Here is a 24873-nt window from a genome sequence, read left to right on the forward strand (position 1 = left end):
TGCAGGTGATCCTGATCCGTTTTCCAGGACGACGCTGATGGGTAATCGACGCCGTCACACTCCCCTAAGCGCCGACCTGGTCCTGTCAAAGATCTGAGTTAGTAGGGAGAAATAGGGGTGGGTGGGAGTGACCCCTGACAGACCTGAGAAAGCTGTCCACATCCGGGAGAGCCCATCGGCGTTGGCATTCGCGCCCCGGCCCGATGACGCACGTCAAGTGGAAGTCCTGAGCGCGAGGAACCAGCGAGTTACCCTGGCATTGGTGTCCTTGGCACGTGCCATCCACTGTAGGCGGCGTGGTCGGTGACGAGGGTGAATTTTCGCCCAGGAGATAATACCGCAGCTCCAGGACTGCCCACTTGACGGCCAGGGCCTCCTTTTCAACCGCGGCGTAGTTTTTCTCGGCGGGGACAGCTGGCTGATATACAAGATCGGATGCTCTTCACCTGCTTGGACCTGTGACAGGACGGCCCCGAGTCCTGTATCAGAGGCATCCGTCTGTAGCAGGAAGGGGCAGCTAAAGTCCGGGGCTCAAGGATGGGCTCGGAGGTCAGGGCCACTTTAACGGCCCGGAAAGCTTCTTCGGCTGCTGATGTCCACTGTACTTTCTCCGGCTGCCCCTTCCTGGTCAGGTCTGTCAGAGGGGCGGCTAAAGAGGAGAAGTTAGGGATGAAGCAGCGATAATAACCTGCCAACCCCAAAAAGGCTCGTACCTGGGTCTTGGTCTTCGGCCTGGGTGCGGAGCGCACGGCCGACCTTCTTCTCCTGTGGCCGAATCAGACCCCGCCCGACTTGGAATCCCAGGTACTTCACTTCCGAAAGCGCCAGATGACATTTGCGGGGGTTGGCGGTAAGTCCAGCCCTCCGGAGCTCTGACAGCACCCTCCGTAGCCGTTCTACATGGTCTTCCCAGTTTTCAGAGTGGACTACGACGTCGTCCAAATAGGCGGCGGCGTATAACTGGTGGGGCCGCAAGATGATATCCATCATCCTTGAAGGTTGCGGGTGCCCGTGAAGGCCGAAGGAAGGGTCCGGTACTGCCAGTGGCCGCTAGGGGTGGAAAAGCGTTTTTGTCTGGCGCCTCTGACAGCGGCACCTGCCAATAGCCCTTGGTGAGATCTAGGGTGGAGATGTACCGGGCCCTCCCCAGCCGATCCAGCAACTCGTCTACTCTGGGCATGGGATACCCATCGAACTGTGAAACCTCGTTCAGGCGGCGGTAGTCGTTACAGAAACGGAGGGTGCCGTCCGGTTCGGGACCAAGACGATGGGGCTGGACCATGGGCTGCGGGATGGTTCGATCACCCCTAACTTCAACATTTGTTGGATCTCTGCCTCAATAGCCTGCCGGCGAGCCTCAGGGACCCGATAAGGTCGCTGCGGACGATGACTCCAGGAGGGGTTCGGATGTCATGCTGGATGACATTAGTCCGCCAAGGGAGGGGAGAACACATCCGAGAACTGACCGATCAGGTGCTGCAGCTCCGTTTTCTGGGCGGCCGACAGGTGGGGTTGATGTCTACAACCACGGGCTCCGGTGGCGAGGGCTGCGAGTTGGTCCCTCGTCCCCACCCACTTCTTCAACAGATTGATGTGGTACAATTGTTCCGTTCTTGGCGGCCGGGTTGCCGGAGGCGATAGGTCACCGCCCAATCTTTTCCAGTACTGTGTACGGGCCCTGCCACGTGGCGAAACTTGCAGGCGGCGGTGGGGACGAGGACCATTACCCGATCTCCGGGTTGGAATTCCCGTGGTTGGGCCGCCCGGTTATAGTGGCGTTGTTGGGCCTGCTGCGCGTGGCTCAAGTGTTCCCGGACTAATGGCATCACCCGGTCAATCCTCTCCTCATCTCTTTAACGTGTTCGATGACTGAACGTTGGGGGGCCGGCTGCTGCTCCCAGGCCTCCTTCGCCACATCTAGGAGACCTCGGGGTTGACGTCCGAAGAGGAGCTCAAAGGGGGTGAAGCCAGTTGAGGCCTGGGGAACCTTGCGGATGCCGAATAGGACGATGGAACCATGAGGTCCCAGTCGCGCTTGTCCTCTGCCGCCACTCTTCTCAGCATTTGTTTCAGGGTGTTGTTAAAGCGTCGACGAGTCCATCTGTCTGGGGTGGTAGACTGTGGTCCTCAACTGCTTCACCCTCAGCAGCCGGCAGAGGTCAGCCATTAGCCGGGACATGAATGGGGTCCCCTCATCGGTCAGGATCTCTACTGGGATGCCGACTCGGCTGAACAGAAGGAAGAGCTCCTGGGCGATCGTCTTGGCTGTGGCCTTCCGCAGGGGAATCGCTTCTGGGTACCGGGTGGCATAGTCGACAATCACCAGTATGTGCTCGTGCCCCCGGGCAGACTTCGGCAGCGGCCCTACCAGATCCATCCCGATGCGCTCGAAGGGCACCTCAATGATGGGGAGCGGAATCAGCGGACTGGGGGGAGGCTTCCTGGGCGCTGTTATCTGGCAGTTGGGGCAGGCCTGACAGAACTGTTTCACCTCGGCGTCTAAGCCTGGCCAATGGAACCGGTCTTTGATCCGCTGGGCCGTGTTGACCGGCCCGAGGTGCCCCGCCATAGGATGGGAGTGTGCCAGAGTCAGGACCGTTTCTGTTTTTGAGCGGGGTACCACCAGTAGTTTTTTTTCCTCCGCCCTCCGCTGTGCGACACAATAGAGTAGGCCATTTTCGACGACGAAGTGCGGGAGAGGATGGGGCCCCGGCTGAAGCTCTTTTCCGTCCATCACCCGGACTTGGGTCCAACAGTGCTTCAGGCGGTCGTCTTCCCGTTGGGCTCGGCCGAAAGAGCCCCCTCCCGTCACCTGTTGGAATATATCATAGAATAGATTAGGGTTTTGAGAGGGGGACTCACCATCTCTCCCGCTGTCCGTTGTCAAAAGGACGGGTCGTCGTCGTGGCCTTTTCGGGGCCGGTTGCCTTCGGCGGCCCCCTCCCGGGCTGGCAGGCTGAGTGAGGGTCGACAGGAGACGGTCAAATCCCGGCCAGTCCCGGCCGATCAGGACGGGTATGGGGAGATCCTTCATTATGCCCACTTCAACGGGCCAGGAGCCCAAAGCAGTCGAGATGGTCACACGGCGGGTGGGGACCTGTCGGGTGTCGCCGTGGACGCAACTTATGGGCAGAGACGTTTTGCACTCGGTGCGAGGAGCCAAGACGTGCGTCTGGACTAGACTTACGGCGCTCCCTGAGTCTAGTAGGGCCCGGAATGGCCTTCCATTTACCTTCACCTTGGCCTCGGGTGCCCCAGCGGGAAGGTCCCGGTGTACGATACAGCCTGCCAGCCAGGTCCGAGCGGGGGGTGTGGGAGGCTCTGTGGGCATGGGCTCGTCTCGAGCGGAGGGGGCCGCCGGCCTACTCGGGTGTCGCGGGGTGCCCTCCGGCGCGCGTCGTTCCTGGCCCACCCTCCGGGGGAACGGTGGCACTCTCTCCCCGGCCTCTAGCTGTTGGGCAGCATCCGCCAGCTCTACTGCTTCGACCAGCTCCAAAGTTGAGGTCGGGTTCCTCATGCCGACTGCCTGTCGGTGTGAACGAGGAAGGGCCCGGAGGAACCGGTCAATGACGACGCGCTCCATCACCTGCGTCGCTGTGGGGGCTTCTTCCAGCAGCCAGTGGCGCGCTAGTCGTGTCAGTTCGGCGACCTGGGCCCGGGCTGGCAGTCGGGCTTTGTATTCCCACTCATGGAAACGTTGCGCTGCACAGACGGCTGAAAGGCCCAACCGCGCTAGGATTTTGCGTCTGACCTATTCATACTGGTCGGCGGTAGACGCGGGGAGGCTGAAATAGGCTCGTTGAGCTTCTCCGGTTAAAAGAGGTGCCAGCGCCCGGGCCCAGTCCGCGGGCGGCCAACCTTCCAGAGTCGCGGTCGTCTCGAACGCCTGAGATACGCCGACGCCGTCGTGCGGAGTCATCTTCGAAGCAGCCTCACAGCTTGCACACGGGCATCTGGTGGCGGCGCCGGTGGGTAGGCGGCTCGGAGGGTCGCAAGCTCCTGCTCCGTCTGGCCCTGCCGAGTGGCGAGATGTTCGGCGATTTGTTGTTGGCGGATGCTGACCTCAGTGAGGTGTTTTAGGAGTTCATCCATGTCTGGGGTGTGAGTCGGGGAGGGAGCGCGCACCTCTGTGGAGAGAGAAAAAAAAGAAAGGAAATTCGGCGGTGAGCAGTCAGGCAAATGAGTCCGCTTGTCGGTGATCCTTCACTATTCTGCCGCATTCTCCACCACTTGTCACGGGGTGAAGAATCACACGACAAGGAAGTGCAAAATAAATGCCCCGGAGGGTGGATTTATTTGTGAACAAGCAGGTGGGTGTCAAGTGCGGTGGTGCCTCTGTGCTGTGCGTGCCGACTCTCGTCCTCTTCCTTGCTCGTGGGTTCGTGCTCGGTGCAAAATCCTGTGCTCAAGTGGGTGCCGCTCGGTCACACGCTGCTGTCTGAGGGAACAACCAGAGAAAGGCATTAGCTCTTGGCTCATGGAGAGTGAACTCACTTGTGGCATGGTTCGGCGTGGCTTTAAGTGGCGGCTGCTGATGAGTCTCAGCTGTGACCGAGCGGCCGGTAATGAGGGAGTGCAGGTGATCCTGATCCGTTTCCAGGACGACGCTGATGGGTAATCGGGACGCTCGTCACAATATATATATATATGCCTTCATACACACACACAAATAAGTTGTATACATATCTAGAATTCAAACACAATTTGTTTATTTGTACAGTGCTTTTCACAATACATATTCCAATGCAGCTTTACAGAAAATGCATTTAAAAAGAGTATTGCATTTAAAAGTTACAAATAAAAAGAGTAATGTCCATATGCCACAGTATTGGTACAGTTCCCAGATAATACAAATCATACAAGTAGATAATGACTATTTAAGTAGAAGTGATAAATACCTTTAAAGCAATGATTACAAGCATCTTACCCAGACAGCATGGATTTCACACGGGCCAGATGTGGGTTGGATCTGGGCCAGAACTATGTTGCTGTCTGGGTACATAATACATAATTAAATATATATTTTTTTTCTTAAGGTATAATACGAAGGTTTTAGACAACAAAAAGTTTAAAGAAATGATTTAGATGTACAGATAATTACTGTCCTGAACACTATTAAAACAATATTCATATTAAAACAATTGAATTACTACACAAAACATCTTTTACTACACTACATCTTTTCTTTTGATAATTTTTGCATCAAAAGCAAAATTAAAGTTAATTTAAAACACTACCCCAAGTAGTATAAGTCTCTACTTCTAGTGCTTACTGTACATAATATTCAACAAGCTTAAAACAGTGCTACACAATGAGAATGAGAAGAATCTGAATAATTACCACAGGGAAATTTGATATCACAGGGAAAGGTCTTACAAATGTGTGTCACCATTGTGTGCTTGAGTTGGTTCTAGTTGTTCGAGTCTTCTGCAATGCCGTTTTTGAGGTAAATGCGAGCCCTCCATCTGACTCCACAGCTTAAAGACAGTTCCCCCCTTTTCGTAGTCTCTAAAAAAAAAAAAGATTAAATATCTTTTTAATATTAACATATTAATATATTAAATATATTATATACACACATACATACAGTACATATATACACAAACACACACATAAGGTCAGAAGTTTACATACACCTTGCAGAATCTGCAAAATGTTAATTATTTTACCAAAATAAGAGGGATAAGACATTTACATATTGTCCACAAGAGAAAAAATTGTTGAATTTATAAAAATGACCCCGTTGTTTACATCCACTTGATTCTTAATACTGTGTTGTTCCCTGAATGATCCACAGCTGTGCGTTTTTGTTTAGTGATAGTTGCTCATGAGTCCCTTGTTTGTTCTGAACAGTTAAACTGTCTGCTGTTCTTCAGAAAAATCCTTCAGCTCCCACAAATGCTATGCTTTTCCAACATTTTTGTGTATTTGAACACTTTCCAGCAGTGACTGTATGATTTTGAGATCCATCTTTTCACACTGAGGACAACTGAGGGACTCAGTTATAAACCAAGATGGCGGCGCGCTCAGACGCAGCGGCTTCTCCGGGTCCCAAAGACGGTGCTTTTATGTCTTTTAATGTCGTCTGTTCGTCTCCAAACAATGTCAATTTACCGCTAATTCATCGGGAGATCACTCCGGGATATATCTATGATCGCCAAAGCCTTTTGGATATCAACAACACATACAAACACAAACTCTCGCCGGCGGCTACTGAGAAGCTACGAGGCCTTTGTTTACTGCTGGAGCCGGACCTCGAGACCGCGGCCTCGCCTACTGACGCTACCCGCACAAGGCGGCGTCGCAAGCGGTGTGAGAGAGGACGGAAGCGCGGTAAGCGCGGAGGTATACGAGCCAGGCTAAGGGCTAACCCCTCAAGACCGGCTCTTCCAACACTCATGCTCTCAAACGTTCGCTCTCTGGAAAACAAACTGGACTTAATTCAACTCAGTCTGTCTACACAGCATGAGGCAAGGGATTGTTGTGTGTTTGTTTTCACTGAAACATGGCTAAAGGACAACATCCCGGACTCCGCCATTCAGCTGCACGGGCTAAACTGCTACCGAGCGGACAGAGATTCATCACTGTCTGGTAAGACTCGCGGCGGTGGCTTGTGTGTGTATATCAACAAAGATTGGTGTAACAATGCTGCGTTAGTATCAAAACACTGTTCATCGCTGGTGGAGTTTATGTTTGTGAAGTGTCGACCGTTCTATCTGCCGCGGGAGTTCACGGCCATTGTTATTGTCGCGGTTTACATCCCCCCGTGTGCAAATGCAAAGGACGCGCCATGAGCTGTACAGCGCCATCAGCGAACAACAAACAAATAACCCCGACGGCTTTTTCATCATAGCCGGTGACTTCAACCACGCAAACTTAAAGACAGTTTTGCCAAAGTTCTACCAACATGTGAACTTTGCAACAAGGGGAAATAACACACTGGACTTTGTTTATACAATAGAGAAAAATGCATACAAAGCTGAACCCGCCCCCACCTCGGGTACTGGATCACATCTCTGTTATGCTAATCCCAGCATACAGACCACTTCTGAAACTCACCAAACCGGTTCAAAAGCAAATCACGGTATGGCCAGAAAATGCCACCTCAGCACTGCAGGACTGCTTCCAGGACACAGACTGGAACATGTTTAAAGAGGTGGCCACCTACAACAACCACACAGACCTACAGGAGTACACTGAAACTGTGACTGCTTACATCAAAAAGTGCATAGACGATGTGACAGTCACCAAGACCATCACCACACGAGCCAACCAGAAGCCATGGATGACAGCAGAGGTTCGTGGGCTGCTAAAGACCAGAGATGAAGCATTCAGATCAGGAGATAAAGCAGCCCTCAAAACAGCAAGAGCCAATCTGTCTCATGGCATCAAGAAGGCAAAACATCAGTATGCTAAAAAAATCAACAACAACTTCAGCGACAGTAAAGACACTCGGACCCTGTGGCAAGCCATCCAGACCATCACTGACTACAAGGCCCCGCCACAGGCCAGTGACGATGACACATCCCTACCAGAGGCACTCAACCACTTCTACTCACGATTTGAGATACAGAACGACACACCTGCACAGAAACTACCCACATCTCCAAACGACCAGGTACTCTGTCTCTCCCCAGCCGATGTAAGGAAGACCCTATCCAGGATTAACCCACGAAGGCTGCGGGCCCTGACAACATACCTGGGCGTGTACTGAGAGACTGTGCTGCACAGCTGACGAATGTCTTAACAGACATCTTCAACATCTCGCTGAGCCAGGCAGTCGTCCCCACGTGTCTCAAATCCACCTCCATAATCCCAGTACCAAAGAAGTCACATGTGTCCTGTCTGAATGACTATCGTCCCATAGCACTGACCCCAATCATGATGAAGTGCTCTGAGAGGTTAGTCATGCATCACATCAAGTCCAGTCTCCCAAGCACGCTGGACCCATTCCAGTTTGCATATCGTCCAAACCGTTCCACGGACGATGCAATATCCACCACTCTCCACCTAGCTCTTACTCACCTGGAACAGAAAGACTCCTATGTAAGAATGCTGTTCATCGACTTCAGCTCAGCATTCAATACAATAATCCCACAACAGCTCGTCCACAAACTAAACCTGCTGGGCATTAACACCTCCCTCTGTAACTGGATCCTGGGCTTTTTAACTGCAAGACCTCAGTCAGTCCGTATCGGCCGCAACACCTCGAGCACTACCACACTGAGCACAGGGGCCCCACAAGGCTGTGTGCTCAGCCCGCTGCTCTTCACGCTGCTGACCCACGACTGCACTGCCAAGTCCAGCTCCAACCACATCATCAAGTTTGCTGATGACACAACTGTGGTAGGCCTCATCAGCAACAACGATGAAACGCACTACAGAGAGCTAGAGGAAGTGGCACAGCTGGCTGAATGGTGTGGTGCTAACAACCTGTCCCTCAATGTGAGTAAGACAAAAGAGGTTGTGATGGACTTCAGGAGAAACTCTGTTGACCACCCCCCACTGACCATCGACGGCTCAACCGTGGAGAGAGTCGGTAGCACTAAATTCCTGGGGGTGCACATCACAAAGGATCTCACCTGGACCACCAACGTCACGTCACTCAACAAGAAGGGACAACAGCGCCTCTACTTTCTCCGTCGGCTGAAAAGGGCAAGTCTCCCTCCACCCATCCTCACCACCTTTTACAGGGGCACCATTGAGAGTGTGCTGACCAGCTGCATCACTGTCTGGTATGGGAACTGCAATGCTGCTGACCGCAAGACCCTACAACGGACAGTGAACACTGCCGCAAAGATCATCGGTGCCCCTCTTCCCTCCATCCTGGACATTTTCCTTGCACGATGCTCCAGCAAGGCCTCCAGCATCGTGAAGGACCCCACCCACCCTCCCACAACCTCTTCCAGCTCCTGCCATCAGGAAAAAGGTACCGGAGTATCAAAGCTCGTTCTGTCAGATTGCTCAACAGCTTCTTTCCCCAGGCTGTGAGAGCTCTTAACTCCAATCTCCTGTCCCCGCTCTGAAACCATGAACACCTCAGCCCCCCAACTATAAATAACTATTGACAAATTTCTCCTAAGTGCAATTCTGGGTGTGCTACACACAGGTGAGTGGGCTATACAAACCACCTGTAGTAACGCACTCGTCCCACTATATGCACACTAGACACTTTCTATAAACACTCCCTGCAACAAAGACTCAATAAGATAATATATGTTTACTTGAATATTGCACTATAAAATAATGTTTACTGGAGCATTGCACTACTAAGTCTTTTGCACTATGTGCTGCTTCCCACAAAATCTCTCTTCTGAACAATTTAATGTAAAAAAATATATATTTCCTGCACAATTTCATGTACAAATATCTCTTTAGCACTATTTCATGTACAGTATTTATGTAAAGTTCTTGTACAGTCTCAGTTTGTGTATGTGTAGTCAACTAGGTATAGTAGTATTTATAGTATATGTATAGTCAGATGGTTAAACTGTTGTATAGCCCTATTGTGTTTTTTGTTTTTTTCCCCCATATTTGCATTGCTGTATGTGTATCTCATGTCTAACTAGTATGTAGCACCGTGGTCCTGCGAGACACGACATTTCGTTCCACTATATGTCCACACATGTAGCAGAATGACAATAAAGCTCAACTTGAACTTGAACTTGAACTCATATGCAACTATTACAGAAGGTTTAAACGCTCACTAATGCTCCAGAAGAAAAAATAATGCAAGGGGTGAAAACTTTTTGAATTTGAAGATCAGGGTAAATTGAGCTTATTTTGTCTTGTGGGAAACATGTAACCCAGACAGCAACATAGTGTTGGCCCAGATCCGCCCACATCTGGCCCACGTGAAATCAATGCGGGCCAGATGCGGACCACATGTGGGCCGGATCTGGGCCGACACTGCTTGCTGTCTGGGAAGTATCTTCTGTAGCTTCTGAAGGGCAGTACTAAATGAAAAAAATATTTAGGCAAAATAAGAAAAATGTACACCTTCATTTTGTTTAAAAGTTTTCACCCCCTTAATGTATTGTGTTTCCTTCTGGAGCATCAGTAAGCGTTTTTCACTTCCAGTTCTTGTTGATTATATAGTTATAAAATGATGGTACACAAAATTAATAGTAGTTATTATGATTGATGTGGTTTGGAATTGGTAAAAGTGCTTAAAAAAAAATATGATCAGAATATTGAATCGCCTAATAATTACGCATGCACTGTATATGCTTTTCCACATCATACATGTTATCCATGGTTAGCATTTTTTAATTTTCCTGTAATCAAGTAATTTTGTCCTGCTTTGTGTGTAACAAAGATAATGTTCATTCTGCTTACTGCCCATAGGTGTAAAGTATAACAACTGATATAACAGAGAAGAAAAGCAAGGGGAAACTGTGCCACCTGTTTTATATATTAAAAAATACACAACTAATTGCATATTACACAGATATGTTATGAATGTATTTGTTTAATTTAGTATTACAAAGCAATGTTAAAGCCTTACACATAAGAGTCACAGTTTATTAACATGCTCCACTGTGGAAATTAGTGCATGTGACATCAGTGTCATACACACTTCCTTTAATCAATGACTTGAGATGAAAAAGAGTTTGTACCCAAATGACACACAGACTATAGCATTGCTAGAGGACTATGACTGTTATAACAGGTATATTGTTCAGGATGCTGAGTGTGAAGTTATTTGAAGGAGCATTTCTCCAGAAAGCTGCAATTCAAAATCGGCCCTAACAAACAGTATGTTTTGAACAGCACAAGTTGTAACATTATCAGGCACTCATTATTATCAATACTAAATTATAAATCGTGGCATTCAAATAGCTTGAATAACTCAAACTCCACTGAAAACTAAAAAAAAAAAAAGAAAAAAAATAAAAAAAAAAATAAAATGGACTCACCTTACTATTTGACAGTCCCGGGTCTCAGGTGGAACCTGAAATTGAAACAGATCGTTATATAGTGTTGCTGGACAATTTCTCAGTTCATTTACCCAATTAACATGGAGCATACCGTTAACAGAAATAAAAGCATATTTTGGCATCATTACTCCAGTCTTCAGCGTCACATGATCTTCAGAAATCATTCTAATATTATTATTTGCTGCTCAAAAAACATTTCTGATTATTATCAGTTGAAAAACAGTTATGCTCCTTAATATATGCAGAAACCATGATATACAACCATTCAAATGTTTGGTGTGTGTTATTTAATAGAAATGACTGTTTTTATTTAGCAAACAGGCATTAAATTGACAAAAGTAAAAACATTTATAATGAAGCAAAAAATATATTTCAAATAAATTGTTCTTTTGAACTGTCTATTCATCAAAGAATCATAAAAATGTTTCCAGAAAATGTTAAGCAGCAATTTTTTTTTTTACATCTAATAATAATAATAAGAATCATTACTGATAACTGAGCACCAATAAAAATCCAGCACTAAATCAACATGTTAGAATGATTTCTGAACGATCATGCACTGAAGACTGCAGTAATGATGCTGAAAATTCACAGGAATAAATTACATTTTAAAAATATATTCAAATGATATTTCACAATATTACTTTTTTAATTTTAGTTTTGATCAAATAAATGCATGCAGCCTCGAGGTTTAGCACTTAACATTGCTAGCCCACCATGACAGGCAGCAATCTTAAACATTAAATTTTAATAGAAGCAGTCAAAATTACTAAAGTTTAAATTAAGTAATTAAGTTAAAATTAGTTAATTACGTATAATTACAGACCTCTGGGACGTTTTCTTCATGTTAGCAAGTCCTCTGATAATAGGCCTAAAGTGTTCGCTGGTCCAACACCGATCTAAGGAACAATAAAAACACCAAACCTTTAAGTTATCGAGTACACAACATAATAAGAAATTAATTTGTTAGTAGAACAGTGTGATCACACGGTGTGACATACGTTAGTGAAGTTTTTGAGGATAACAGCGTACAGTCCGTACCTCGACCGTCTTGACGTCTTCTTCTTCTATTAAGGTTTATTGGCGGTTGGCAAACAACTTTTTGGTGCATTACCGCCACCATCAGGGGCCTGTTCCATAAAAGATGCTAAGAAAAGCGGGGATTAAAGTCCAAAACCTGACTTGAAATAGCCTAACAAATCAATCGGGACTAAAGCGGTTTCATAAACGACAACTGAAGTTCACGCAATCTCACTAATTCGAGCCAGGTTCAGTGAGTCAGGATAATTTGATGTGCAGGCTTATTCTTAAGCAGCCTTTAATGTCGATCATGGATCAAATCGATCCACCATGGCAAACAGCGAATATTTGTGTTGTTTAATGCATTTGAGACGTTGTGTTTTCCTCAGTGCATAACTGACACGTCACAGGTATATTTTTCATTTGTAAATGTTAGGAAGTCATGCAAATATATCCATTTTGCTGTCAGGAGGCTTAGCGAGCGAACGAGCGCTGCTGAGCGCATGCGCGCAGCACAGATGGAGCAGAATTGAATAATAGCACAAGAATTCAGAATACAATATACATTCTGCTAAAATTGTTGTTGGATATTAAATGTGACACATAGAATTTCAATCCTACATATAAGTGTATTTTTATGATAGCAGTAACTGTAAATCAAATGTAAGCTGGCTATACAGCCATACTAGCTCAAATGAGTTAAATGTGTGTTCCTCTTATCAGTTAAAATGTAGTCTGATTTCTATTATTTATTTTATTTTTTATTTCAGTGATTTTAACTTTTGATTTAGTGTTTTTAATGCTTTAAAGAGCCATTTTAGATTGCAATGTTTTAATGTTCTAATAACCATAAAAGGTACAGCTGTCATAAAATCAGAGAGAAAGGCTGCATGGCTAGAAACCGCTGATCAACTAAACGCGCAAGTAGCAACTATGTTAAAATGTCATTAGCCTACATTTTGGGCACAATACATTAAATACAGTCGGTTGTAGCCTATTTTTTTATTTATTTGATTATTTAAGGTGTATTTTCTGTATACTTTTATTTTTGGACTAATAATAAAGTCAGCTAATTGTATGTCAGAGCATCAGTGGTAATATCAATGCGTTCCTATTGGTCAGTGTTAGAGGAGCTCAGCTTAGCCGGACAGTTAGCCTGCTCCTGACCAGGTTAGTTCGCCAGCATAAGTTGCCACAGTGACTGAGCTTGAGCTATGGTAATTTTGCTTTCAGAAACCAAATCAAGTGAAAATAAGTCAGAATTACTGAAATAAGCCTGGCTTATTTGGTAAACTAGTTTTATGGAACAGGCCCCTGGTGTGAGTGTGGACCAGAATGTTGTGTATAGGCATTGTTTAAAAAAAAATGTAAAAAAAAATCCTTCCACTTAAATTGGTTTCTCTAAGATATTGGAACAGTATATTACAACACATTTTTTTTACTCTTTCCGCGAAATGCTAATCAAGCCAGCATTTATTTGATCAAAAATACAGAAAAAAGTATTACAATTTAAAATAATGGTTTTCTGTCTTAATTTACTTCAAAATACAATTTATTGCTTTGATCAAAGCAAATATCTTTGACGTCTTCTGTTCTGAACTGCAGATAAACACGCGCTCGTGTCGGACGCGGCCCGGATCTGCTCTGTGACGGTAGTTCCCGCCACTGAAACCGGGCCCGGGTTAGATCCGTGTTACAGCACTGAAACGGATGTGACTGTAATACTGATTTACCGGTTTGAAAACGGATCCGGCACAGAGTCAATTGCTGTCTGGGATGGCAGAGATGCGCATTTTCCTTTACCACACACACACACACTGAAGCGCGCGTAATGTTCGCGGTGATTTCAGCATCTGCCTTCTCAATGAGGACACAAACAACATCTCCAGAACTGCTCTGAGAATCACTTCATTAGCGTTTCACCATTTAATTTGAGTAAAACTAGCGTCATATTATATACACACAGAAATTTAAACGTATTCACGGCAACCTGTCAAAATAAAAGTCTTTAAATAAAAGGTTTAATTTGAAGACATTGAAGCAGAAATATATTACTATTGTTCAATGTATACATACTACTACTACTACTAAAATTATGAAAACTTTTAATTTTTTTAAGGAATGATCACACAACATTAAATTTTAATAGTAATTTGATTGCCAAAAAGTTTAATTTTCAATCATTTAAAGATAAATAAAATTAATGTTTTATGCCTTCATTTGATAACCACACAGCAAAATCTCCAGTGTTGAAATCCTAGTGTTATGGACTTTTAGAGTAAAGTGTTAATGTTGTGGTGTTGAACTTTAGGGAATTAACACTAGCTAGTGTTATTAGTTTCTCTGCGTATTTACACCATAGACTGTACTAACACCCATGGTGACAAATCTCCCAACATATTTTTGCTGTGCAGATACACAACACAGAATTTCTGAGGAAAAATAAAACATTTCATAAGGCTATTTTAAGAATAAATAACAATAAAACATTAGATGAGGGAAAATAAAACATAACTTTATAATTGTCATTTTCTTATTTCATTTTTTATAATTATAATAACACCCAAAATATGTTGCGTGTAAAAAGTGTTTGTTTCATCCACTTGAAGGGTGGGTACATTGTATGCACAATGCACATGATCAGGATGGTACCACCTCCGCTGCATTTTGAGAAAGGAAAAACCCTGTTTGCAGGACTATACATTATTTGGATAATTAGTCAAAAACAACAACAACAGTTATGTCTGATTCTGTTGCATAGAATAATACATTGATATTTAATATTAATATATTTTCTGTCCAGTTTTCTTTCAATAAAAGTGTGGTTATTTTATTGGCTTATGTTTTTTAAATTCTGTGTCATTAAAATTGAGTTAAATTAAAGTCTTACAGAACTACTTTATATTATTGAATAAAATAAATAATTATTACAAAGCAGTTTCGGTTTTCGACCAAGCACATCCAGAATTCTCTGTTTCGGCCCAGAATTTTCATTTTGGTGCATCCCTGTAACTGCATAGAGTGCACTGTGTTTGCAACCACATGCTCCTTTAAAGGATCACACACACACACACACCGGTATGCAGAGAGACATTTAAGAGGGTTTATTCTCCAAATAACTTTAAATTCATGTTGCTGAAAAATTTGTTAATAAATGTTGTGTGTATGGACTCTTGTTTTTGTTCCACGTTAGCTTCCTGCCCACTAATTTTTGCCCCTTACAAAAGCCACAAAGCCTTCTAAGAAGACAGTAAAGGCTTATGTCATGCCTGAGCTGTAGTTAGGCTGAAACTTGAAAGTTAAGTTGCACAATGTTTAGGTTTTATTTAAATTTTTTTATTACTATTATTTTGATTTATGTCTTAGTTTTAGGTTGTACTATGTTTACCTTTTTTAAAGTCATTTGAAATTGATTTTTATATTTTTATATATTTGTATTTTGAATGTAATATGGCAATTAAATGCACTAAATGGGTTTAGTTTTATTAATATATGCAATTTCAGCAATAAAAATGTAATTTTTTCTAAAAAGGAAACAAATTACTTGTTCATTTTAAGAGACCTATATTTAGGATTGCTCTTTAATAAAGAAAAAGTTCTTCTTATCCGATTACTCGATTAATCGATATAATTTTCGGTAGAATACTCGATTACTAAAATATTTGATTACCCTACTCTGTTTTCAAGCATTGGTTTGTTTATTTCTGTATTTGAATGTAAATAACTAGAGCTTGTTTTCAGAATAATAAAGTTTTTTTTTTTTTACTGAATTGAATCCTGCTTCATCTTCTCTTCTGCAGGTTTTTGGGTCCTGCTGCAGATGAAGGCTGTCAGTATGTGAGAGGAATTGTGGGTAAAAACCCGTTACTCCTGAGAGAGCTGGATCTGAGTGAACGTGAACTAGGAGACACACGAGTGAATCAGATCGCTGCTCTACTGCAGGATAAACACTGTACACTCAACACACTCCAGTGAGTATTGATAGTTTATTTGAAATGTTTCATTACTTTCAATAGTAATGTTACTGTAGCTGATAATAATATTTCCTCATTTGTTTGAGTCAGAGCAGTTTTTTCTCAGCATCACAAAGAGACACTATAATGTGAAATATTAAATTCAACAGCCAATTGCAAAGTGGCATCAAGCAGTTGACTAAGTCAGTTTGATCATGAGTCAATTAATTATTTGGTTACTGTAGAGAGAGAAAAATTATTTTCTTCCAGAGTTTAGAAAACTCATTCAAACAAGTGATAGACTGTAAAAACAGCAGCGCTATAAACACACAGATGTCTTTCCTAACATGAACAGCTCAGTTCTGTGATAAATTAAAGATAATTATTATTAATTATTAAAGATTGATCTGTTTGAACATGTCTGCTTAATGTGGTCATGTTTGCTCATTGCTGAAAAACATAACTATTCATAACTGCTTTCAATTTAATGTTTGTCTTTCACAACATATAAAATGTCTAATTTTGGTGCAGCATATACAGTAACTTGTAGAAATTGAAAAAAAAAGGACTTTACCTGATTAAAAAAAATATTATCAATCAGAGGACAGAAGGCATGAATTAGATTGTTTAAAACAAGTTTTTCAGCAGAGTTTTGGTCATATTTATTATTTATAGGCCCTGTAATTTTGTGTATTAATTATGATACAGTAGGATATTTTCATAAGTAGCTATTAGACTTATTGTTCAGCAGAATTTTCTGACTTCTCTTGATGGTCTTGCACTCTTTTGGGTTAATCTGGATTACCTGATGTTAACAAAAAACTTTTGAATTTAAAACTGTATTAATAAATGTTGAAACTAAAATTAAGGTTATTAAAAGCTGTACTAGTGTTGTTCATCATCGGTTCATGTTAACTAATGTAGTAAATGTTAACGAATGAAATCTTATTGTAAAGTGTTAACAAGTCAGCAGTGTGTCTGAGAATAACAGACATAAACATATTTACCACAGTGAGAAAAAAGTGATTGTGAAATGAATGTGTAAACTAACTTGGATAAATAGATCATATCTTAATGAGTAGGTTTGCTGATTTTCAAACTTTGTAACCTTTGTAATGTTGGTAATAGGTTTAATGGCCATACAGTATATCTGAACAATTGCTCTTTCTCTTTCTGTCTAACATATGACAGTAGATTATTCTGAGTCACATTTATACTGAACTAATGGTAGTTTTCATTAAATCTTTTATTATGCAAAATGCATATTTAGTATATTTGTCAAGTCAAGTCACCTTTATTTATATACAGATTGTGTCAAAGCAACTTTCCAATATCAGAATAGGAAAATAGTGTCAATAATGTAAAATGACAAGATTAAACATTCAATTTTCAGTTAAAGGCATTTCATTATTGAATTCAGTGATGTCATCATCCAGCTCAGTTCAGTTTAAATAGTATCTGTGCAATCAAGTAGACGATATCACTTGAAATTAAGTGTCCCCAACTGAGTAAACCAGAGGCGACAGCGGCAAGGAACCAAAACTCCATCGGTTACAGAATGGAGAAAAAAAACCTTGGGAGAAACCAGGCTCAGTCGGTGGTCAGTTCTCCTCTGACCAGAAGAACCAGCAGTTCAATTCCAACTGCAGCAAAGTCAGATTTTGTAAAGGACTCATCTGGTTCCCGTGGTCTTGTCCCGATGGCTGTCTAGGTGACTAGGTCCTCACTGAGGATCTGTCTCTGGGGTTCATCTAGGTGTCCTGATCTCCGCTGACGTTCAGGGCTGTAGAAGTCGTCTCTAGGTGCTGATCCACCATCTGATCTGGATACGGACTGGATCGGGTGGCAACGGTGATCTCGGAATAAGAAAGAAACAAACTAATGTTAGCGTAGATGTCATACTTCATATGATGTAACAAGTACATCGGGTGTTATGGGAAGTGTTCCCGGTTGGGTTAGGGTTAATTAGGTCAATTCCCTGGTTGACCTAATTAATGCAGCCTAACAATCGGATTTGAATATTAGAAGCGTATTACTGTATTATGTGTAAACCAGGTTAAAGAGACTGCTGCATTTTGGACTATCTGTAGTTTGTTTATTAAGCGTGCAGAACAACCACCCAATAAAGCATTACAATAATCTAACCTTGAGGTCATAAATGCATGAATTATCATTTTTGCATTTGACTTTGAGAGCATAGGTCTCAATTTAGATATATTTTTAAGATGAAAAAATGCAGTTTTACATATGCTAGAAACGTGGCTGTCAAAGGAAAGATTGCTATCAAACAGCACACCTAGGTTCGTAACTGATGACGAAGAACTTACAGAGCAGCCATCAAGTGTTAGACAGTGTTCTAAGTTATTACATGTGGGGGTTTTAGGTCCGATAATTAACACCTCTGTTTTTTCAGAATTTATCAGCAAGAAATTACTCGTCATCCAGTTTTTTATATCGACTATGCATTCCGTTAGTTTCTCAATTTGGTGTGTTTCACCGGGGCGCAAAGAAATATAGAGCTGAGTATCATCAGCATAACAGTGAAAGCTAACACCATGTCTCCTGATGATATTTCCTAAGGGTAACATGTAAAGCGTGAAAAGTAACGTCCCTAGTGGTCGATAGTGTCGAACGCAGTGCTAAGATCCAGTAGTACTAATAGAGAGATACAACCACGATCAGATGACAAGAGCAGGTCATTTGTAACTCTAACGAGAGCAGTCTCAGTGCTATGAAACGGTTTAAATCCTGACTGGAAATCCTCACAGATACCATTTTTCTCTAAGAAAGAATATAATTGTGAGGATACTACCTTTTCTAGTATCTTTGACAGAAAAGAGAGATTCGAGATCGGTCTGTATCTAGTATTCTATTTGTATATTTAGAGATTGTAAACTACACTCTAAAATGGCTTAAAATAATTTATTTGATTGATTTTATGATTTTCTTGCATTAAAAATGTAAAAGAAGGCCATTTAATTTTGTGATTTTTGTTTTCTATTGTGTCTACATCAATCCTCTATATTAATTTACATTGGTACAATTCACTTATTTGTTGACTGAGGGTGGATCCAGATTTGGAATTGTAACTAGTATCCTCAAATGCTCCTCTCTTGGTTTATTTGTTCATATATTATACGTTTACATTATTTTACTTGTGTATCAGTGACTGTATGGCATTTACTCATGATGTGTTTAGCTCAGATATGAACTTAGATCTGATTGATTGTCTTTTGTCTTTCTGTCTTCAGTCTGTATGGATGCAGTATTACAGAGAAACAGAGTCTCATCCTGACTTCAGCTTTGAACCCATCACACCTGAGAGAACTGAACCTGAGCAGGAATCAAATAACAAACACAGGAGTGAATCACTTATGTGACGTACTGAAGGATTCACACTGTAAAATGGAGAGATTGAGGTCAGTAACATTCACACACAGTAGGTGGCCAACCAAAGTGTGCTTTTTACTGCCGTAAGTACCACAGCGTGTGCAAAGTGCATTTGCAGCTTTTGACCGCCTAGTGGCGCTTTAACCACAAGTTATCAAGCGAACGCATCACACATTTTCGCAAATAGCCGTCAGCTTTGCCTAGCCGATGTGTTACATTTGACGGCTGCATTTCTGCGGAAAATGACAGAAAAACACTGTAGTTAAAATATTTAATATTCACAGATGCGAATTAAGTACTGATGAAGTTATGTGCGTTTCTTTGAACGAATTCAAGCAGGATAAATGTCAAGCCTATGAGCCTGTGCTTATATTTAGCCTACAGCTATACAGTATTACACCATATTTTAGATTTGAAACATTTAACGTGTACAGTATTATTCATATAATATGAATCATGTGTTATATTATCCTAAAGAAATGGTGGTTTACTTTGCATCGTAGCATTAAAAGTGGTAGCCTATTTCAGTAGGCTAGGCTAAAGGAAAACATGGATTTATTTGCAAAATGTCAATATTCTCACATTACTTAATATTTGTCATGAGTACGTTTTTAGTTTATATTTTCAAATTCCTTTAATAAAACAGCACGCATTTTTGTCACGCACATACTTTGTTTGGCTATTTGTTACCTATCCTTTATTTTGACAGAGAACATTGTTGCTTGTTTTATGAATTATATTCTTTATTTTAGCAAAATGTGAGGCACTGTATAATTTTGCTCCCATTATTTAGGCCTAACTAAAACAAAACCTGGCCACGGTTTAGCTAAATCATTGAAACTGAAGAGAAGGGACGGATTAATATAACGTCCTCTAAACTCAAGTTCTCTCATTATAATCAACAATGCACACGACATAAAAAAAGAGCTTCATTAACTGACAACTTCAGTGATTTTAAAGGGAGCCTTCTTTACTCACTTTTTAAATTATATAATTTGAGCAAAACTCCAAAAAAAAAAAAAAAAAAAAAAAATTTGCAGCCACATTTAAATGCAGGAGTGTATCTTATTCGTAAAAATTTCAGAGTGCAAGATTTGCACAGCGTGAATGATGCTGAGTGAGACGCGCAAGAGATGTGCTATGCAAAATTTGAAACTGCAATCTTGTTCACGGTCTATAGCATTTTATAATTATGTGTACAATAATATTTAACTTAACCTGCTTTGTATCTTTATTATTTAATGCAAAAGCGATTTATTAAAACAGGTTTATGAGAATCATACATCCGTTAAATCATGATCAAGAACAACTAATGATCAACGAATTGGAGCGGCATCGGCCGTTAGATCATTTTAAAACATCAAATAGCCTTCAATTTATAGGTAATACCTGCATCTGTCTCGGATGTAGACTTGTGAAGATTTATTTGAATGCGGATCCCATACTGTAACCTGAAATAACCTATCCCATACTGTAACCTACTACTGTAGCCTACTATTCATATTCAAGTGTTTGTGCAGAAAATTATTAATGTGCATGCATGACAGGGAGGCGCCCGAGCTATCACTGATAATTGGGGTGCCTCACATACATGGGAAATATATCTACAGAAAGCTTGAAATGTCTACTTTTAAACGAAACAATTCAAAACGAAAGCAAATACTCCCTGATTATGTAATCTGTGAACGTTACATTTATTTCTAAAAGCGCATCCAAACTACTGTGGAGATGAGAGCCAGCACCGCGAATTGCATTTTGCAGCCGACAAGAAAACATTAGTTTATTAATAAAAAATGTAAATGTCTCCTTTTTCATAATTATTAGGCTATACTTCTGCCTGTGCTTTGTGGCAAACTTAATGCGTATGCTTGAGAGCAGAATATATTAAGGCTCATTATGGATTAGTAGACTTAATTTAATATAAACTAGTTGAATAATAACATAGTCAGTCATTTATGGCTGCATCCAAATACAGCAGACTAGAAATACTAGAAAAATGTAAAAACCGAATACTACATTTACATTTAGTCATTTAGCAGACGCTTTTATCCAAAGCGACTTACAATTGGGGAATACATAGAGCGATTAATCTTGAAGAGGCAATCAGACATACGAAGTGCTTGCAACACCAAGTCTCAGGCATTGTTCAAATAAATACAAACTACCAAAGGAAGGAATAAGTAAAGATAATTTTTTTTTTTTTTTTTTTTTAAGTTTAGGATGAAGTCAAGTGCTGTCGAAAGAGATGAGTTTTCAGTTGTTGCTTGAAGATTGACAGGGATCCAGCATTCCGGATAGAGGTGGGAAGATCGTTCCACCAGCCAGGAATGGTGAATGAGAATGATCTAGAGAGTGATTTTGCGCCTCTCTGTGATGGTATCACGAGGCGTCGCTCACTAGCAGATCTCAGATTTCTGGAGGGGATGTAGTTTGTTAATAGAGAGTGCAAGTAAACGGGTGCTGAGCCAGTGGTTGTTCTATATGCAAGCATCAGTGTCTTGAACTTGATGCGAGCCGTGATTGGTAGCCAGTGCAGGGAGATAAAGAGAGGTGTAACATGGGCTCTTTTGGGCTCGTTGAAGACCAGTCGTGCCGCTGCATTCTGAATCATTTGTAGAGGTTTGACTGTGTTAGACGGAAGTCCAGCCAGAAGAGCATTGCAATAGTCCAGCCTAGAAATGACAAGGGCCTGGACAAGAAGTTGTGCAGCATGCTCTGTCAGAAAGGGCCTGATCTTTCTGATGTTATATAGTGCAAACCTGCAAGATCGAGCAGTTTTGTAATGTGGTCTTTGAAGGTCAGCTGATCATCAAAGATTACACCAAGATTTCTGACAGAAGTTGATGGGGTTATTGTTGATGAACCTAACTGGATCGTGAAGTCATGCTGTAGAGTCGGAGTGGCAGGGAGGACAAGAAGCTCAGTCTTTGCCAGGTTGAGCTGCAGGTGATGTTCTTTCATCCATGCCGAGATGTCCGCCAGGCAACCTGAGATCCTTGCAGCTACCGTTGGATCATCTGGTTGAAAAGAGAGGTAGAGCTGTGTGTCATCAGCGTAGCAATGGTATGAGAATCCATGTGCCTGTATGATGGGACCCAGTGATGTAGTGTATGTGGAGAAGAGGAGGGGTCCAAGAACTGATCCCTGAGGAACCCCAGTGACCAGTTGATGTGCTTTGGATACCTCACCTCCCCAGGCCACCCTGAAAGACCTACCAGTGAGATAGGATTCAAACCAGCGAAGTGGAATGCCAGAGATGCCCAGTGATGAGAGGGTGGACAGGAGTATCTGATGATTGACAGTGTCAAAAGCGGCAGATAGGTCCAGCAGAATGAGGACTGATGATTTGGAATGGGCTTTTGCAATTCGCAGGGCTTCAGTGACCGAGAGAAGCGCAGTCTCAGTTGAATGGCCCCTCCTGAAACCTGACTGTTTAGCATCCAGTTTGTCGTTCTGTGAAAGAAACAGTGAGACTTGGTTGAAGACAACTCGTTCAAGTGTTTTCGCTATGAGCGGAAGGAGAGAGACAGGTCTGTAGTTTTCTATAAGAGAAGTGTTTAATGTAGGTTTTTTGAGCAGTGGGGTTACCCGAGCCTGCTTGAACGCAATGGGGAAGTTACCTGTGAGTAGGGATGTGTTGATGATGTGTGTGAGTGCAGGTAAGAGTGTGGGTGAGATTGCTTGGAGAAGGTGTGAGGGGATTGGGTCAAGAGGACATGTTGTAGGATGGTTGGAGAGGAGAAGCTTGGATACTTCAGCTTCAGTGAGTGGACAGAAAGAAAAGATGGGAGTTTTAGCAGTGGATGTGGTAGGGTGAGGGTCCTGTGTGCGTGGAGGTGAAAACTGACCACTGATTGATCTAGTTTTGTCTGTAAAGAAAGTGGCAAAGTCATCAGCTGTAATAGAGGTGGTGGGAGGAGGTGGAGGGGGACAGAGGAGGGAATTAAATGTTCTGAAGAGATTACGCATGTCTGGAGCGCTGTCGATCTTGTTGCGGAAATGTGAGGATTTGGCAGTGTGGACTTTAGCAGAGAAGGATGTCAAGTCAAGTCAAGTCACCTTTATTTATATAGCGCTTTTACAATACAGATTGTGTCAAAGCACTTAACAGTATCAAATTGGAGGATAGAGTGTCAGTAATGTATAATGATAAGATTAAACACTCAATTTTCAGTTAAAGACATTTCATTATTGAATTCAGAGATGTCATTGTCTAGCTCAGTTTAGTTTAAATAGTATCTGTGCAATCAAATCGGCGATAATCGCTAGAAATTAAGTGTCCCCAACTGAGCAAGCCAGAGGCGACAGCGGCAAGGAACCAAAACTCCCTCTGTGACAGAATGGAGAAAAAAACCTTGGGAGAAACCAGGCTCAGTCGGGGGGCCAGTTCTCCTCTGACCAGACGAAACCCGCAGTTCAAAAGTTTCTATTTCTATTTTAATTTTGTTGCAATTTCTAACAATAGTAGTATTATGTAGTTAGGTATTTTATTATATTTTAGTTATTTTGTTATTTTTGGTTGATATATCTGGGGATATATCTCTGGGGGTCATCTGGGTGTCCTGGTCTCCGCCGACGATCAGGGCCGCAGACGTCACCTCCCGGCGCCGACCCACTATCTGATCGGACACGGACCGAGAAACAGACTAGGAAAGAAACAGACAAACATTAGCGCAGATGCCATTCAACTTACGATGTAACGAGTACATCGTGTGTTATGGGGAGTGTTCCCGGTTGATCTAATTAATGCAGCCTAACAATCCTTTAACGGATTTGAATAATGGAAGCGTATTAATGTGTTATGTGTAAGCCAGGCTAAAGAGATGGGTCTTTAATCTAGATTTAAACTGACAGAGTGTGTCTGCCTCCCGAACAGTGTTAGGTAGACTGTTCCAGAGTTTGGGTGCTAAATAGGAAAAGGATCTGCCGCCCGCAGTCGATTTTGATATTCTAGGTATTATCAAACGGCCAGAGTTTTGAGAACGCAGCGGACGTGGAGGACTATAATGCGATAAGAGCTCGCTCAAGTACTGAGGAGCTAAACCATTCAGGGCTTTATAAGTAATTAACAAGATTTTAAAATCTATCCGATGCTTGATAGGGAGCCAGTGCAGTGTTGACAGAACCGGGCTAATATGGTCATATTTCCTGGTTCTAGTAAGGACTCTAGCTGCTGCATTTTGGACCAACTGTAGTTTGTTGATCAAGCGTGCAGAACAACCACCCAATAAAGCATTACAATAGTCTAACCTTGAGGTCATAAACGCATGAATTAACATTTCTGCATTTGACGTTGAGAGCATTGGTCGCAATTTAGATATGCTTTTGAGATGAAAAAATGCAGTTTTACAGATGCTAGAAACATGGCTTTCAAATGACAGATTGCTATCGAACAGCACACCTAGGTTCCTGACTGATGAAGAAGAATTGACAGAGCAGCCGTCAAGTGTTAGATAATGTTCTAGGTTACATGTGGGGTTTTTAGGTCCGATAATTAACACCTCTGTTTTTTCAGAATTTAGCAGTAAAAAATTACTCGATTTTTTATGTGAGCGTAGACTGGTACCTAC

General features: G+C 42.4%; 1 protein-coding gene across 20 annotated transcripts in view; it reads left to right on the forward strand.

Annotated features, from left to right (window-relative positions):
• LOC131533960 (NACHT, LRR and PYD domains-containing protein 3-like) overlaps window positions 1–24873 on the forward strand; it is a 91167-nt gene that overhangs the window by 40915 nt on the left and 25379 nt on the right. For 19 of the 20 annotated variants that reach the window (XR_009269265.1, XR_009269266.1, XM_058766456.1 and 16 more), the window contains 2 exons: window positions 15761–15931; window positions 19165–19332. Coding sequence is in view for 18 of the 20 variants with exons in the window: in XM_058766456.1 (XP_058622439.1) it covers window positions 15761–15931; window positions 19165–19332 (339 nt within the window). In the remaining 2 variants the exon portion in view is untranslated. The remainder of the gene's footprint in view (window positions 1–15760; window positions 15932–19164; window positions 19333–24873) is intronic. The other variant, XM_058766471.1, reaches the window with a different exon arrangement.

Source organism: Onychostoma macrolepis, chromosome 25 (assembly GCF_012432095.1).
Source record: "Onychostoma macrolepis isolate SWU-2019 chromosome 25, ASM1243209v1, whole genome shotgun sequence".
NCBI classification, from domain to species: domain Eukaryota; kingdom Metazoa; phylum Chordata; class Actinopteri; order Cypriniformes; family Cyprinidae; genus Onychostoma; species Onychostoma macrolepis.